This window comes from Phodopus roborovskii, unplaced genomic scaffold (assembly GCF_943737965.1).
Source record: "Phodopus roborovskii unplaced genomic scaffold, PHOROB, whole genome shotgun sequence".
NCBI classification, from domain to species: domain Eukaryota; kingdom Metazoa; phylum Chordata; class Mammalia; order Rodentia; family Cricetidae; genus Phodopus; species Phodopus roborovskii.
Genome location: NW_026126416.1, coordinates 23,471,097 through 23,488,001, shown reverse-complemented (window position 1 = coordinate 23,488,001; position 16,905 = coordinate 23,471,097). Strand labels below are relative to the sequence as shown.

At 50.1% G+C, this 16,905-nt stretch overlaps 3 protein-coding genes across 3 annotated transcripts; 2 read left to right on the top strand and 1 right to left on the bottom strand.

Annotated features, from left to right (window-relative positions):
* Positions 1–726: 726 nt before the first annotated feature.
* On the bottom strand, positions 727–7,522 carry Cpxm1 (carboxypeptidase X, M14 family member 1). Its single transcript, XM_051183395.1, has 14 exons — positions 7,343–7,522; positions 6,340–6,501; positions 6,117–6,226; positions 5,884–6,023; positions 5,678–5,768; positions 4,958–5,108; positions 4,774–4,862; positions 4,330–4,453; positions 4,052–4,248; positions 3,785–3,964; positions 3,404–3,701; positions 3,090–3,229; positions 1,520–1,622; positions 727–1,121 (listed from the first exon to the last, which is right to left on the bottom strand). The coding sequence occupies exons 1-14, from the start codon at positions 7,488–7,490 to the stop codon at positions 880–882; spliced, it is 2,175 nt and encodes a 724-aa protein (XP_051039352.1). The 5' UTR covers positions 7,491–7,522; the 3' UTR covers positions 727–879.
* Positions 7,523–14,805: 7,283 nt separating this feature from the next.
* On the top strand, positions 14,806–15,431 carry CUNH20orf141 (chromosome unknown C20orf141 homolog). The gene is made up of 2 exons (XM_051183130.1): positions 14,806–15,056; positions 15,142–15,431. Exons 1-2 carry the CDS (start codon positions 14,899–14,901, stop codon positions 15,377–15,379), a joined length of 396 nt encoding a protein of 131 aa, XP_051039087.1. The 5' UTR covers positions 14,806–14,898; the 3' UTR covers positions 15,380–15,431.
* Positions 15,432–15,818: 387 nt separating this feature from the next.
* Tmem239 (transmembrane protein 239) lies at positions 15,819–16,541 on the top strand. The gene is made up of 2 exons (XM_051183129.1): positions 15,819–15,925; positions 16,059–16,541. The coding sequence occupies exon 2, from the start codon at positions 16,073–16,075 to the stop codon at positions 16,526–16,528; it is 456 nt and encodes a 151-aa protein (XP_051039086.1). The 5' UTR covers positions 15,819–15,925; positions 16,059–16,072; the 3' UTR covers positions 16,529–16,541.
* Positions 16,542–16,905: the final 364 nt, after the last annotated feature.

Sequence of the window (16,905 nt, the reverse complement as noted above, 5' to 3'; positions counted from 1 at the left end):
ATCCCATGTGCATGTGGCACCCATACTAAATAAAACTTCAAACAGCAACAACAGTAAGTAAAGGTTATTAACTTTCTGCTTTCTGGGCGAAATTCCCATTCCTCCTTTTTCCAACCAGTAATTTCAATTCCTTTATACACTGTTTCTAGCATTAAAATTCTGCCTGGCAGAACATTTTCTGTGTTTTCTTAACATGACACAGGTTCATGATGCAATTCCTCTGTTAATAGGAATAAAGTATCACTTATTGGTACTCTGTGAATAGCGGATGAAGTATTCAAGTGTTTTCAACTGATCTTTAGTCCCTTATCCACATCCTATGCCTGGTCCACCTTCATCTAAACAACCATCTCTACTGCATCCTTGACTGTTTTGAGTCCCTGCAGACCTGCACTTCCTGTGTGTGACCACCCAGTCTGTACTACCAAACCAACGGTCTTCCTCCTTGGCATACCTCACAGTATATTACCCACCCCCTCCTAACTGGAAGCCCCAAAAGGCTGGTTGCAAACACCACCGACTCTTAACTGCTTGCACACTTGACACCAAGCAGATGCTTAAGGAATGTAATAGCACCTGTGGCAGAAAAATCACAGGCAGAAGTGAGATGCTCTGCCAATCCCCATGTGCAAGGACTCAGGTGGGACCTTCTTAGTACACAATGCACTAGTGTGTACAAGTGCATGCAGAACAGGACTCTGGGCCTGGGACACAGAGACAACAAAGTTATCAGGCACCGGGAAGCTTTAATAAAGCAGAGCACCTCTTCTACCCTGTCCCTCCCTCCTCCCCTTCCCCCTTCCTCCCCTCCTCCTGCTCCTTCCTCAGTTTTTGACAGGTCCAGCCTGTCCAAGGATGTGGCTCTTTAAGCTGAAGGCATTAATTCTTTTGTCCCCTCAGCCGCTCTAGCTTCCTCCGAAGGTCTGGGGGCAGCTTAGCCCCTGCTGCCAGCAGCTCTCGCAGCCTCTGCTTGGGAGTCTTGGTGAGTAAGAAATTGCAGGGAACAGGGCCCTCCTCAAAGGTGACCTGACAATGCTGTTTGACTGTATGGTAGCCCTCAGCACTGGCCGCCACCACGTAGTCCCCAGGAGTCAGCAGCCGCCAATAATCTCCGCCCCAGGCTGACAGAAGTGAAGCAGGAGGTTAGATGGGGTTCAAGGATCTTCAACTTCTGAACAGTTGAAAGGCCCCAGCTCCGCCCTCTGCCTCCACCACACCACACCCACACCACACACACACACACACACACCACACACAAGCCACACCACACCACACACAAGCCACACCACACACACACACATACACTCACCACACCACACACACCCCACCCCACCACACACACCATACCACACCACACACACCATACACACACACACCCCCCACCACACACACCATACCACACCACACACACCACATCCCACACCCCACCACACACACACCACACCCCACCCCACACACACCACACACCACATCCCACACACCACACCACACCACATACACACCATACCACACCCACAACCTGTTGTAACATCGTGGTTAATGCCCTCCACAGCAATGACAGCATCCGCAATCCCCAGCTCTGTGTCTTTGTCCCGTACGACTCCTGCGATGCCCATGCGTACCTGTGAAGAAGAAAATTTAAGTGGATTTTGTTGTTTATTGTTGTTTGTTTTATTGGTGGTGGCTTTTTGTTTGGTTGGTTTTGGTTTCTGTGACAGAGTTTCTCTGTGTAGCCCTGGTGTCCTGGAACTCACTGGGTAGACCAGCTGGCCTCTGCCTCCCAAGTGTTGGGATTAAAGGTATGTGCCACCACCACCCAGCTGAAGAGTTTTGTTTTAAGGTAAAGTCTCAATATGTAGTTCAGGCTATCCCTGAGTCTGATTCTCCTGCCTCCATTTCCCAAATTCTAGAATTACAGGCGTGAGTCACCTGAGTCTGTATAACTGTTTATCAAAACCTTGAGGTGGATGTAAGATTTCAAGTTTGAGACCAGCCTGGGCTACACAGTGAGACGTTTTTCCCTTAAGAGTGTGACTTCGTTAACTTTCTGGCTGTTACCTTGCATGCCTGATAAGGTGCCAGGTCTACTATGATCCTTGGTAACAAAATTTCTATTAAAGAGGAGAGAAGGGAGGGAAAACTGCAGCCAGGATGTAAAATAAATAAATTTATTTTTAAATGATCTCCTAATTGCTAACTTAAACCTGGTCTTGTAAGGTGTAACGTTGGGCTTCCCCAAGTGTGGTGGTGCTGAATTAGGCTTGTCCTTGTGTATGAACAGGTGACCCTGAAGAGGGTATCAAGGTTCTCTATCACTCCCCATCTATTTCTTCAAGGTGGGGTCTGTCCTTGAAACTGTAGCTTGCACTGGGCTTGGCTGGGAGTCAGCAAGGCTCAGCAATTCTTGTCCACCCACCTCAGAGCCAGGGTTACAGGATTTTATGGGGTGTTCCGCTTGCTACATGGGTGCTGGGATCTGAACTTCGATTTTTTTAAACATTTATTTTGTGTGGGCCTACATTTGTATAAGGGCACACACATGCCATGGCAAGTGTGTGAAGATCAGAGAACTTGAAGGAGTTGGCTCACTCCTTCTACCATGTATATCCTAGGCTGAGCAGAGGATGCCTTTACCTACGGAGCCATTTCATACCAGGAAGATGTCTTTTGTAGAATTCATGGATGCTATTCTTATAAAGCCATGCATAGGGAACTTAGTCCCAGAGGGATGCAACATTTTGCATCAAGGCTTTATATATATATATATATATCTGATTGTCTTTTCTAAGAAAAGCTATCCTGACAATGACAGGTTTTGTGACAGTTCTAGGGATCCCCCCTCTTAGCCTCAGGTTGCTCTGGATTCTAGTTTCACTGGCTTATAACATCTAAAACCACCCTACTAGCAAATTGCACTTCCTCGCCTACATCATTCCAAGACAATCTGGTATCACACGGGACCCACAATGTAGTGGAAATCTGATTCCAATTAAGACTGCTGGTGTCCCAGTTCCTTAAGGTACAACTCCTGGCAGCAGGCCGGCCAGGGATGACTCAGGGCGGCCAGGAACTGGGGATTCGAATCCCACCTGCTCCAGGTAAGTGAGAAGGGCATCTTTGTTGTTTTCCCACTCCTGAGGCAGCTCCTTCTCATGAGGGAACTTGTCACAGGACAGCTCCACAGTGACCTCAAAGCAATTGGTGTGTAGGTAGCTGAAGTCGTTCATACCTGGGGATACCAAAGACACTGGGGTGTTAAGTGGGTGGATAGGAGCCCCTCTCTCCCAGGGCTCTTGATTGAGAGATACTCAGGGTAGGGACTGACAAGTACCACACATTACAAAAGGCTATTATGGGGTAGGTGGTTACGGAGACAGGACTAATTCCACTCTCAGGCACATACTCCCCGGAACTGTGTGCCAGTCGGCTCCATTAATGACATTGCCATGCAAGGAGAAGTCCTGGCTATGACAAGGTCGGCGATCTGTGTCCTGCATGACCCTATTAGTGCCAGCATAAACAGTGCTAAGCCAGCGAAAGACAGCATCATCCGGTGTGGGAGTGAGTTCACGAGCAGCCCACGGGGTCCGAGTCATGTCGAAAGGGTAGGACACCACGAGTTCACCCCCGTGGAGGTTGGCACTTAGCACAAACGGAATTCGCTTCATCCATTTGATCACTGCCCATGTTTCAGGGGCCACCTAGACAAGGGTAGGTGAGGATGGGCTGCACACAGAGACAAGGGGCCTTGCCAGCCCTTCACCACTGCCCCCCAAATACTCACAGTGGCATTGGGCAGGGTATAGTAAGTAGGCAGTGGCAGGTGATGGTTGGGGACAGTGTGGGGTACCAGCCCATCATCTTCTGCATACCACAGTGGTGTGTTGAGGTCAGCAAAATTGTGGTTAAGGTCAATGCCCTGGTGGGTCCAACGACCCTCTGCCCAGCCCACCAGCTCTGAGCCCTGCCAAGAAAGGGCCTTGTTCAAGTCAAACAGGCTCTGTGTACCACGGCAGAAGGAACAGGGAGGCCCTCGCGCCGGGTGGCCTACCCTGTGGTAGGCGATCTCATAGCCATCAGGATTCATGGAGGGCAATAGGTGAATACGTGTCTCAGTAAGCAGCCGAGTCACTCGTGGGTTCCCTCGCAGGAACTCATGACATAAGAACTGCATCAAAAGCAGAAGTAACTCCCGCCCCAGGGCCTCATTCCCATGCATGCCAGCCACATAGCGGACCTCAGGCTCTCCTGGAAACACATGGAGGGTTAGAGCTAGCTCACACCATAGGCTGCCCTATGCCCACTTCTTCCCATGCCATCAAACAGTACCCAGCTCATGCTCCCCAGGCTGGTCTGACATCTCCATCACGTACAGCTTCAGACCCTGGTGGCTCTTCCCGATGCTGTAGATGCGGGTGATGTTGGGACACTGTTCATTCACCTGTTTCATCAGCTGGGAAGCAGAGGGGAGCACGCGGCTGTTACACTGAGAAGTCAGACCACGAGTAACCATGGAAGGACTAACAGAGCCAGATGGGTGCACACAGAAGGGAGCAACATGGAATGGTCCAGAAAAGGCACAGCGGGCCAGGAGGAAGGGACAGAAAGGGGTGGTGTCATGACAAGAATAATTGGAGCAGAACTTAGGGATCAAGAGAAATGGAGAGCAGTGGAGCACAGGGACAGGAGGCTCATGGGTAGTCACAGCCAGTTTGCCCAGGTGGGAAGGGGATAGGCAGGCCTCCTTCCTGGGTCACAGGGGTTGGATCTGACCTTCCTCATAGCCTTATAATTGTGATGCCGGAAGTCCAGAGAGTCAGCAGATCCCAGTGTGTGGGCCTCGGGGAACAGGTCATTAGGATCTAGTGGGAAGCAAGTTCCAGGTAAAATTAAGTTCACAGTGGAGGATGCCCCTGAAGTCAGGTCCTGCCCATGCAGCCTTTGCCCAGATACCCACCTGAGACAGGACAGGCCAGGATCTCTGCCCGGAGGCAAGGCGCACCTTTCTGGAACCAGGTCTGAGGCAGCAGGCGAATGAAGCGAGCCACCTGAGGCTCTGGCAGGAGGTTCAACACTGGGGTCTCTGGGTCTGAATTGGCAGGAAATACCTGGGGACATAGAGTCCTTGCTGAGACTGTTCAGACCTGACATTGGCTCAAGATCCAGGGAAGTACTTCAGGCTCTCACATGCACAAGCCAACCCTTCCTGGTGGGTTCAGCTGGAGATGTGCACGCCATCAAACAGGAACCCCCCATTTCCATAGCTCCTGCCAGTGGGAAGCTTTGGGCAGCTGTGTTTTTCTGACATGGCCTCAGCTCATTAGAGCAGCATGCCCATTCTGCAGATTTGTATAAAAGAGGTCCATGAGACAGAAAATTAGAGCCATGAGCAGGCAAGAATTAAATAAGCCAGAGGCTCATGGTCAGAGGGATGCCCAGGAGGAAGCTGCAGCACCCACCCTGTGGGGGAGTTAATGGGAATATCCCAAAGGAGCTGATGCTGTGTAGATAAGTAACTGCCCTGTGAATGCACAAAGTCCCGGATTTGAGCCTTAGCACTGTAAGAGACCCAGCATTCTCCTGGAGCCTAAGTGTGTATCTGCCTTTATTTGCAGAGGACTCTCTTGCTAGCCCAGCACCCTAATGGTCTCGTCCCAGCCATTACAGGGTCACTCACCATGTCCATTCCACTGCTGTGATTCCTACTCTTCCACCAGGTCTGACTGTCATTGCTGAACTGGACCTTGTATGATGTGACCCAGTCATACCTGGTCACAGAGATAAAGAGAAAAATTATACAGAAATACCGCCCAGGTAGTACCTTTGCAGTACTTCTATGTCTGTCCACTAATCACTCCCAGGCTAAGAGTTAGCCTCCCTCACCTCCACACTGAATTTCTGCCCTGTGTAACAATTCCTGAGAAACGGACAGGATTCTTAGCATCCACCTGAAGCCAAGGCTCGGTGTCTTGTTGCTCGGCACACCAAGCCCCATCATACAGATCACCGTCTTCCAGACCTGACTGTGGATACAAGGTCATGGTGATCAGGCCAGGTGAGCCAACAGACAGGGGCTAGCTGGGGGAAGAGAAGGAGACAGTCCTAAGGCTGCTGACCTGGATGTTGAGCCGTCCTCGGTGTGGTCCAAGACCGTAAGACTGGCTGCTAGAGGCCTCGAGCTGGCTATCTGAAACCCGCAAGGACTCCAGGCCTAGAGGGGGACATCCTGGAGTAAGGACAGAACAAGGAAACAGGATGAGTTAGAGGGTAGCCAGGGTAGCTCAGGAGATGAGCCTGAGTGTGATCCTATGCTAGGCAGGGCCCCTGGAAAGCCAATACCTGGTTCTTGTTTCTCAGGGAGAGTGAGGGTCTTTCCTGGGCTGGTGGTCACCAAAGGCCTGGCAGTCACCGAAGGACCAGGCTGCCTTAGCTTCTTTCGCTTCTTGACAATGACTTTTTTCTTCTTGATGACTCGAAGCCGGACATGCTGTTCTGAGGTCTCTAGGGTAACAACCCGGAGGCAAGAAAGAAGAATGTCATAAAACATAGCTGGTCTGTTAGCCTGAGAAGGCGTTCGAGCATATGAGACACTCACTACAATTACCCAAGTTGTAGTATGGCATTCAATCCTGTAGCCTATCCCTAACCTGCCTCCCTTAGTCACTTCCCTGGTGTTCTTTTTTACACCATTACATCTTTGGACAGTGTGCCTCTCCCACTCTGATCCAGTGCAGAGCAATGTCGAGCCACTAGAAACCGGTCACTTTAAAGACCCCAGTTGGTTCCCTCTGCAGCAATACTCCTACCACCTCTGATTTCAACCTCTCCCCCTCCCCCCATCCTCCAAGCCATCCTTAGTTTCAGACTAGGCCTCAGGTCTTGCCCTCAGGTCAGTGCTTGGTCTACCTGCTGGACTCAGAGCTCCGACTTCCCAGAGGAAGACAGATAGCCTGCCTGTACTCACCAGGAATCAATGACCCTTCCCTCTACACACAGCTCATCACCCTTTCTTTCCTCCTCCAGTCCTTGGCCTTAAACTCTCTCCTACACAGGCTTACTCTGCCCCTTTTGTCTGGTGTCTCTTCACCTTTCTCGAGTTCCTCCAGATTCTGGCCTCAGTGTCTTCAATTGTGAAAAGAGAAGGCTGGAGTTGGAGCAGCCAGCATCCCACTGGGCCTGCCCTGGAACTGCTGACTAGGTCTGACCCGAATGGGGTTGCTGAGTCAGCAGCCATTGCACAGAGCTGTGTGTGTGTCCCTGTTCACAGGGCAGGCTGGAGGACCCAGCTGGGGGGAGTGGGTCTGACCTGCCCAGCAGCCGATCGTGGGTCCCAGAAGCTCACCATTTGCCTTCGTGGACGGCTGTGTAAGGCTGCTATGTGGAGCCAGGGTTGAGCCAGGCGCCAGGCCCAACACTGAAGCGCTGGGCGCCCCCAGACTCAGACCGACGGAAGGTGCTAAGGCAGTCACAGCGAGCAAGAGACCCCACATAGCGGGAGGGTTGGCAGGACCGCTGTGCCGAGGCTCTTGGTGGGTTCTCTTCTTCCTGCGGGCGCCTGCGGAGCCCCCCGCCCCTTCCTGCCCGCCCGCTCTCCTCCGCCCCACGCCCCTCTGCAGTCTCCGGCCCGCCCACAGCCACTCGCTGGAATCCGACCTCCTAGGAGATGGGAGGGCGGGCCGGGGAGAACCGCGAGGTGCTCCAGTGACCAAGGACTCCAGTGAGCCGCGAGGACCCCCGGCGGTGGCGGAGGGCTGGGGCCAGCCCAGCGACCCAGTGCCGCATCCTCAGCGGTGCCCTGCGAAGCCACCGCACATTCCATTTGACTGCGCGTGCCCATCCCACCGCGGGCACCTATGCAAGGCGCTTTGCACGTGGTCTGAATTTTAGTCAAATTTCAGTTTACAGACTGGTAAACTGAGGCTCGGAGCGGCGGCTAGTTGATGTGGGCCAGGTAGCAAAGCTGTGAGCTTTGTAGAGGAAACAACCTGAGAGCTAACTCCGACCAGAGTTTCGGGTGCTTTGCTGAGGCTGGTAGAGCAAAACGGAAAGTCGGCTGGAAAACAGTGGTAGAGTAGGGGGTGAGGGCTCAGGGCTGCCGGCGGGTGAGGGAAGCTGAGGGGTCCTCCATTAACCCCAAAGTCATCCCATGAGGTGCAAAGAGAGGCTGCACTTCCCGTCTTCACCGCCATCCTCGGTTCCGCCCCTTCTCTTTCTCTCCCTGTGCTGCCACGTTTGGGAGGGTTACATAACTCGAGGAAGGCAGCCAGAGCTGATAACCGAAGAACTGGCGTCAAGAACCCAGAGGCCAAAGCTTGGTGTGGTCCCTGTTTTCCATATTCCACCTCCTTCCCTTCTTCCTATCATCCTCCAGGAGTTCTCACACCCCTGCCTTCCCCGGTACCCCTCTGGGATACCCCACACCTAAACAACCCGCCCAAAAGAAAGGCCTACACTTCTTTCTGGTGCTCGCTTTGCCTTTGCGTCCATTCCCAGGGGTACAGGGCCTTGGTCTATGTAAACAAACTGAATAACCTCATCATCAAGTCGGTGCCTTTCTGTCAACATGAACAGAACCAGGGTCTGGAAGAAATGCATGAGGCCATATGTGGGGTTCCTGAACTAAGGCCTGAACTAAGGTCCGGAAGGGACCACTCCAAGGGAATAAGCCCTGCCATCTGGTCCAACTGTGGCACTCAAGAGAGAGGGGCAGAGAACTCTTGAGAAGGCAGTGATCACCAAGGACCAATGCATGACAAGCCCACCTAAGCAGCAGTGTAAAGCCAGGTCACCTGAAAGAGAGGCACAGAGAAGTTTAAGGAGGCCTCTGTGGTAAAACACAGACCAAAAGCAACTTAGGGAAAGAAAGGATTTATTTTTGTTTGTAGGTTCATCCAGGGGAAGTCAAGGCAAAATTCAAGCAGGAACTTGAGATAGAAACAGAAGAAAAACCCTGCTGGTTAGCTATCAGGCCCATTCTTAGCTAGCTTTCTTATACAGCCCAGGACCACCTGTCCAGGAAATAGTGCTGCCTGCGGTGGGCCTCATACGTCAATTAACAATTCAGTAAATCCCCATAGGCCAATCTCATCTCTGCAGTTCCAAGGCGGAGGTAGGGTTTCCTCTCTGCTGTATCAGGTTGACAACAGGAGCTACCAGGATATGTACAGACTTTCTGACCACAGGGCTAATGGACACATGTAAGACAGCTGACTCTGCTTCCTTGAGTTACAGGCTCTGGGTTTCCACCAGAAGCACCACACTCAACAAAGTTTCCCAGAGAGCTGTAAAAGGGAGGAGGGGAGAGAGAAGTCCCAACAAAAAGACATCTCAGACTAAGCCCCTACTCCTTCCTGCCATATTCTTCCTCAGAGCTCCTTTATGCCCCTCTCAGTCCCTGAACCACTTAGCATCTTCTCACACCCCTCTCTTACTAGGCTACTGCCTAGTATTTGGGACTGCAGAGACAAAAAGTCTCAAGACAGATTCAAACAATGATGACCCTATGTATACAATGGCAAGTTTATACTCAGTCCCCTACAAATCCTGGTTTCTATCTCCAAGAGCCACATGGAGAATCTTTGGCTGCCACAGAGACAAATATATGCTCCAGGGAACAACCTAGAAGGTTGGATGGGGTACCTGTCCAAAGGAGATTTTAGTTTAAGGGACAAGCTGGGATCAAGAGTTCGAAGACAGCATGAGCAAGTCTTGACCTCAAAATGAAACATTAAAACAAAGAATATAATGAACAAACAAAGTTCTGGTGCCATTTTGCCTTTTTGGTTACATGTATATCGATCTTTTTCTGTGCAGGAAGCACCAGCAATTTTAACTTCACATGATTATGAACTGGTAGGACTATATGAGCTCTGTGTAGCCCAGACTGGTCTTGTCTTAGTTAGGGCTTCCATTGCTGTGAAGAGACACCATGACCATTTCCTTATAAAGGAAAACATTTAATTGGGTGGCTTACAGTTCAGAATTTCAGTCTATTATCACAAGGGTAGGACATGGCAGTGTGCAGGCAAACATGGTGCTAAAGAAGGAGCTGAAAATTCTCTATCTCAACCCCAAGGCAACAGGAAGTGAACTGAGACACTGAGCATATCTTGAACATAAGAGACTTCAAAGCCTCCCCCCACAGTGACACACTTCCTCCAACAAGGCCATACCTGCTCCAACAAAGCCATATCTCCTAATAGTGCCAGTCCCTATGAGCTTATGGGGCCAATTACATTCGAACTACCACAGGTCTCTATGTACCTGAAGATGACATTGGACATTTGATCCTCCTGACTCTACCTATAGAGTGCTAGCTAGGGTTAGAGGTATGCATACCCCACCATACCCAGTTTATTAAAAGTTGTGTGATTTAAGTTCTCTGATCCTTCCTGTTTCTCCATATTGGGTATTTGGTCAGTAGGGCTGCTAACAAAGAGCTCAACTACATGGTCTACATGTTCCAGTATGATTCCACCCATGGCAAGTTCCCTGGAATAGGCATGGCTGAGATCAGGAAATTAGTCATCAATGGGTAGACAATCTTCATATTCCAGTAGCAGGATCCTGCCAACATTAAATGGGGTGAAGCTGTATCAAACACCAGTGGAATCAACTAGTGTCTTCACTACCATGGAGAAGGCTGGGGCCCATGTGAAGAGTGGAGGCGAAGTTCATATCTCTGCCTCTTCTACTATTGCCCCCATGTTTGTGATGGGAATGAACCATGAGAACTAATGAAACTCATTCAATATTGTCAGCAAAGCTTCCTGCACCACCAACTGCTTAGCCCTTCTGGAGAAGATCATCCATGATAACTTTGGCATCAATGGGGGACTCATGACTGCAGCACAGGACATTACTACCCTCCAACAAACAAACAAACATGGATAATCTCCCTGGGAAAGTATGGTGTGATGGCTGTGGGACTGCCTAAACATCAACCCTGCATCCACTAGCACTGCCAAGGACGGTCATGGACAAGGTCATGCCAGAGCTGAGCAGGAAGCTCTCTGGTAATGTGTCTGTTGTAGATCTGATCTGCCACCTGGAGAAAGCTACCAAGTACAAAGACATGGAGAAAATGGAGAAGAGTCTGGGGAGATGACTCAGTGGTTAAGAACACTTGCTACTCTCACAGAGATCCGGACCTAGGACCCACAAAGGGGCTCACAACCATCTATAACTCCAGTTCCAGGGGGTCTGGCATCCCCTTCTGATCTTACCAGGTATGCACATGGTACACTGGCATACATGCAGGCAAAACATCCATACACAGAAAATAAAATTGTTTTTAAAAGGTAATGAAGTAGGCACCCAAGAGCTGTACAGGCATTTGGGGTATATGAGGAGGAACAGGCTGATCCCTGTGATTTTTAGCAGCAACACCACTCTTTCATCTTTGATGCTGGGGCTGGCATTGCTCTCAAGGACAACTTTGTCAAGTTCATTTCCTGGTTATGACAAAGAATTCAGCTACAACTACAGAGTGGTAGAGCTTATGATCCACATTTTCTCCATGGAATAAGGAGCCCTGGACCACCCAACAGGAAGAAAATGAAAGGAAGAGTGGGGTCCTTGGCTGCTGGGGAGTCCCTCTCCCAACTCAGCCCTCAACATGCTTAGCATCTCCTGTCATAGTTTTCATCCCAGGCCTCCAGAAGAAGGGGGGGGGGGCCAAGAAGCCCTATTCCCTTAAAGTTTACTGCACCAGAAAAAAAGTTTTAGAATTATTTTTTTCTATTTGAAATCTTTCAAATATTCTTCCTCTGTCTTTGTTAACTTTTTTTTTTAATTTCTTACAGGCTTTGTTTATTATTCTACTTTCTGGATAATTTCCTAAATGACTCCTCCAGGAGTTAGCTGTCATCAATAATCTCCACCGATAACTTTGACCTCCAGTAACTGATCATGGGGCTGCTTCATTTCCAAGCTGTGGGTGACTAAGTAGCCATCTGGGAATCAAAGACTCTCCCTCTTACCCTTTCTCAACTCGTGACTCCATCTTATTTTAGTGAATCAGCACTGTCATGGTGAATCCCACTTCAGATGCCAATGTTTTTCCAGAGTCCCTAAGACTACTCTCTTGTTCAATGGTTTATCAGAAGAATTCACCAAAGTGTTTATACTAATGCTTTCAGGCAGAATAAAGCCTACAATAAAAGAACGTACATTGGCAGGATACAGGAAACATTGGGTATGAGCTTCCAATTGTTTATATGAAAATGGAATCAGGTAGACAGGACTTAATCCTTCCAGCAATATTCAAGAAAACATGCACCAAGTACTGTTAGTAATAAAAATTCACTGAAGCTTTGGCGTTCAGAATTTTATTGGAGATCAGTCACACAAGTATAGTTGACTGCCCATGTTGGTGGACATTAGTACAAACCTTCTAGAGGCCAAGGTAATCCTAGTTTCTGGTCTAAGTCCCCAACAAAAATCACATTGTTGGCACAGACTATTTGATATGGCCCAAGACTTCTGTGTAAACAGGGACACTTATATTGAAGAGGATATTCCAAGGACTTAGAGACTAGCTCCTTAGAGAGCCCAGCAAGAGCCAACCAGTTTTGGGTGTATAAGTTGCCAGAAGAGGGTGCTGGATCCCTTGGAATTAGAGTTGCATGAAGTTGTAAGCCACTTGGTATGGGTGCTGGGAACTGAACTCTGGTCCTCTGGAAGAGCAGGGAGGGCTCTTAATCACTAAGAAGCTCTACTCCAGCCCCAAGCCAAATAGTTTTCATGAATAAAACTATACAAATCCAGATATGCTGAATCCTTTATTACAAGATTGACTGCCACATGCTGTTGATTCCCCGATGAGGTCCCCTTTACCAACAGTGCACCCTGTCCTTCTCCTTCCCCATCTCCTAATTATTTTCCTTCTGAGACAACCCCAAGCCCTAGAACATCTGTATGAGAGTCCATGGTCTGCCTTAGGAGTCATAACCTCACAGTATAGATGTGGCACTACAGGGATCAATTTATGAATTATTGTTGAACAAAAAATAAACTGAGAAAACTCCAATAGGACTCCCCTACAAATTATGCAGAGCACCTTGCACACACTAAATCTTAAGGAATATTAGTCACATACCCCATTCCCAACCCCTTGCATTGTGGTGACTTCCTCTCTATAGAACTGTCAGGACGTGACTCTCAATTCCACAGTTCAGCGATGCAATCTTGTGGCTGCACCAGACATGAGCAGATTCATGGAACTGGCAATTTAAAACCTAAATGCTAATTTTCTCATTTACAAAGACAATTGAGACTTAGACAAAAAACAGGATCATCTGCTGTTTCCTGTGTCTCTATAGACAAATCTATATCTAAAACAGTTCCCAGTCAAACAAAAGCCAGTAGAAGGGTAATTGGTGAATGATGCTAAGGACAAATGACACTGGATCTGTGGTTTAAAGTCTATCAGCACCAAACATGCCAAGACCACCAGGCCTGGGTCTTTGGGGACAACTTCCTGGGAGATAGCTGAATGCTGTCTCTTTTTTCTGGGGTTATATTGTCAATGTCTATATGGTCACTGTCTCCCCTGCCCAAACCCTTTCAGTTTTCCTTCAAAATATGAGTAATATTTAAATTTGTAGTCACTTCTACTCATGTTTTATCACCAAACTGTCCATGTACTTAATAGCTCAGCTATCACTGCCACTTCATAGATTCAGTGGGAATATGTTTATTTTCATTGAATAATAGTAACCAGTAATTGTGACCATCCTTTTATTCCATGTTCATTCTTTAATTTCATTCTTATGCTGCAGCCTTAACTTCCTATTTGGAGTTTATGCAAGGCACAGAAGTGCATGCCTGCAATCCTAGCACTCAGGATGAGGAGGCAGAGACTCACCAAGAGTTAGAGAGCTGCCTGTGTTACATGGCAATTTCAAGGCCAGCCTGGAACACATGAACAAACCCTGACTCAGAATAATTTGGGGTCACGATGTTGTAAGCCTCTTAGGTTCATAACCTCTATCTTTTTTTTTTTTTTAAGTTTCTCTGAGCAGCATCTCACTATATAGTCCAGGCTGGCCGCAAACTCTCAATCTTCCTGCCTCAGCCTTCCGAACACTGAAATTAAGGCATTTGCTACCATACCCAGCTCTCTGTCCCATTTCTGAAACCATAACATCTCCCCAAACTGCAGTGCTTCAAACATCCAATGGCACCCTCCTGCTACCCGCAGCCTAGCTTACCTCCTGGAAAAGCCTACTCTGCTCCCCAGAATTGTAAGCCTGACTCCCCCACTGCCCCTCAGGCCTTATCCCACATCCAGGGAAGAGAAATGGATACAGAAAAACTGAATGGCTGAATGACATTCCAGACACCGGGCCTGAGAGCTTTCAGGAGGAGGCAGGAGACCAAATAGCCATGCTATCAGCATGCTTTTCTGACAAGCCAGAAGCCATGGGAAGTCCCCAGGGCAGAGAATTACTTGTCATGGAAATAATTAAGGGTGAGTCTCAGTTCTCAGAAAACACTGATTTGCTAGCTAGGCTCCACCTAGACCACCAGTGCTTATGAGGCAAGACAAACTGTTGTCCTGTCCTTAACTCAAGGTCCTACCCAGCAATAAGTCACAATGCCCCAAGTGTCCACATCCAGAATGGTCGGCCCAAGTGGGAGGAGGTGAGGAGGGTTTGGTGAAGCTAGAGTGGGAGTTGGGGGTAGGGGCACCCACAAAGAGCCCAGTTCCCTATTCTCTGAGCTCACCCTTGAGCATATACCAGGGTCCTCCTCCCTCCTGGTTCTTAATCTCCTAGCACTAGCTCCCCCTAATACCCCCAGCCCTGCTTGCCCATGCCCAAAGCCTTTATAGATCCCATCCTATCCCTCTCAGTAGTCTGGATACTGGAGAGTGGTTGAGTAGGTCAGTGAGCCATGTGTGTCCCCTGGAACTTCAGCCAGGCCCAGCTCCTGGACAGTATCCTAGGGCTGGGAGCACTAGGAGTGACAATTCGAACAGTCTTCTCGACAGCTGGCCTAGCCCTGCTGCTCCTGCTGCTGGTCAGCTTCCTTGCTTTTGACCTCCTCCACGGGTAAGTGGCAGCAGCCCGCCAGGTGGGTGTCACAAGCAGAGTCAAATGAGCAATTGCCTTGAGCTGGCATCTTCTCTCTCCACAGGCCCACAGGTCCTGTCCTGCCACGACACAGACTTCTCCCAGTGGGTCAGAGCCAGGGGGCTGGTGAAGGTCCGGGACAGCAGGCAACTCCCCTCTTCCCGACAGGGATAGTTTCAGGACTACTCAGCCTCCAGGATGCACTGTTCCTACTGTTCCTGGGCCTGGGCTTATTCTTGGGAGGCTCTGGTATACCCTTAGCCCTGCTGGGCCTAGCTTTCTGCCTGCATCCTTGGGCCTGAGGGCCCTCTGAAAACTGAATGCCTTCTAAAAATACACCAGCCATTCTGCTTCCTCAGGTCTCTTCTCTTCCATCCTGAGCTACATGAGGGTAAGGTTGTGGGGTAAGGGTAGAATAGGCCATTGTGTTCAGCTTGAACCTCAGAGGCCTCTAGTTCCATAATATGGGCATTTGAGAACTGGGTCTGAGGCGTAGGGCGGCAAGAGAAGGCAGAGGAAAGGGTGGACACAATAACCAACTCTAGCCCTGCTGTTGGAGGCATCTATTAAGGAGGGACGGGAGTGGGGAAGGCTTCCTACAAATAAGGAGAGTGGTGTCTGCGAGGCTTGCTGAGCTCTCCGGCCAGCCGGCAGAGTCCATAGTGAGTGACTCAAGTTGAGTCTCACACTATGCAGTAATTATTCTCTTGGCTGGGCCCCGCCCCAGGCCAGGTCACAATGGACTCCTCTGAGGATGGTGGGGTGAGTGAGGGTGAGCCTGGGACCCAACTGCCAGGCCAGCCTGGGCACAACAGGAAGCATCATGACTTAGGTGGCTCTGCCCAAAGGTAAGTCTTAGGCCCCAGTTCAAAGCCCAGTCCTGCCCGTGCTGGTCTCCTCCTGACCCCTGCAGCCCCACCTATTCAGAGGTCCTGGGCATCTCCAGGGCTGCTCCTGCAGCTGGCCTGGCCCTGTCCACAGGTGCACCAGCCGTGATGCAGCAGCCACGAGTGGAGACGGATATCATCGGGGCTGGCGAGGGACCCCAGCGGGCAGTACCCTGGTCAGCCTGGGTCACCCGTCAGGACTGGGTGCGCTGGTGGGCATGCCACATGCCCCGGAGCTGGTCCGAGTGGTGGAATACATCAGGCTGGAGGCAACCTCTACAGCGTATGCTATGGGGTCTGGAGGGGACACTCTACCTGCTGCTGGCACTGATGCTATGTCATGCACTCTTCACCACTGGCTCCCACCTGCTGAGTTCTCTGTGGCCTGTGGTGGCTGTGGTGTGGAGCCACCTGCTGCCAGCTATCCTGCTGCTGGTACTCAGTGCCCTGCCTGCTCTGCTCTTCGCTGCCTCCTTCCTGCTGCTCTTCTCCACACTGCTGAGCCTCGTCGGCCTCCTTACCTCCATGACTCACCCAGGCTATGCTCAGGGCTTGGACCAATAGAAGGGCAACCCCATCTTATTGCCTGTGTCTGTTGAGCCCTGGCCTAGGGCCTGAGCCCTGTGGGGAGGCGGGAGTGGCCCTTCAACAGACCTCAGACCCTCAACCACAAGCACAGGTGGAGGCCTGGCTTCTGGGCATCTACTTTAATCCTGTGTTGGTGTCAGGGACAGGACAAATGGTTCAGCCAAGGGCAGGAGCTTAGCCAAACCACTGGGAACACCTGTGCATATGTGGTAGCAACATTTGGTCTCCCAGGCAGTATCCTTTTATCACACCTCCTCTGCCCTCAGAGTTTCCACCTATATACCCTTGGTCTTGTCACTCTGTGTGGACTTGTCATGGATCCTCTGCTTCCAGGAGGAGCACAGACTCTGAGA

Excerpts from the sequence above, each read along its gene's own strand:
- Cpxm1 (XM_051183395.1), bottom strand. The coding sequence starts at position 7,490 with ATGTGGGGTCTCTTGCTCGCTGTGACTGCCTTAGCACCTTCCGTCGGT. Across the intron at positions 6,502-7,342 it reads GCCGTCCACGAAGGCAAATG|AGACCTCAGAACAGCATGTC; the intron begins GTGAGCTTCTGG and ends TTGTTACCCTAG. Across the intron at positions 3,230-3,403 it reads CTGGCACACAGTTCCGGGGA|GTATGAACGACTTCAGCTAC; the intron begins GTATGTGCCTGA and ends TGGTATCCCCAG.
- Tmem239 (XM_051183129.1), top strand. The coding sequence starts at position 16,073 with ATGCAGCAGCCACGAGTGGAGACGGATATCATCGGGGCTGGCGAGGGA.
- CUNH20orf141 (XM_051183130.1), top strand. The coding sequence starts at position 14,899 with ATGTGTGTCCCCTGGAACTTCAGCCAGGCCCAGCTCCTGGACAGTATC. Across the intron at positions 15,057-15,141 it reads GCTTTTGACCTCCTCCACGG|GCCCACAGGTCCTGTCCTGC; the intron begins GTAAGTGGCAGC and ends CTCTCTCCACAG.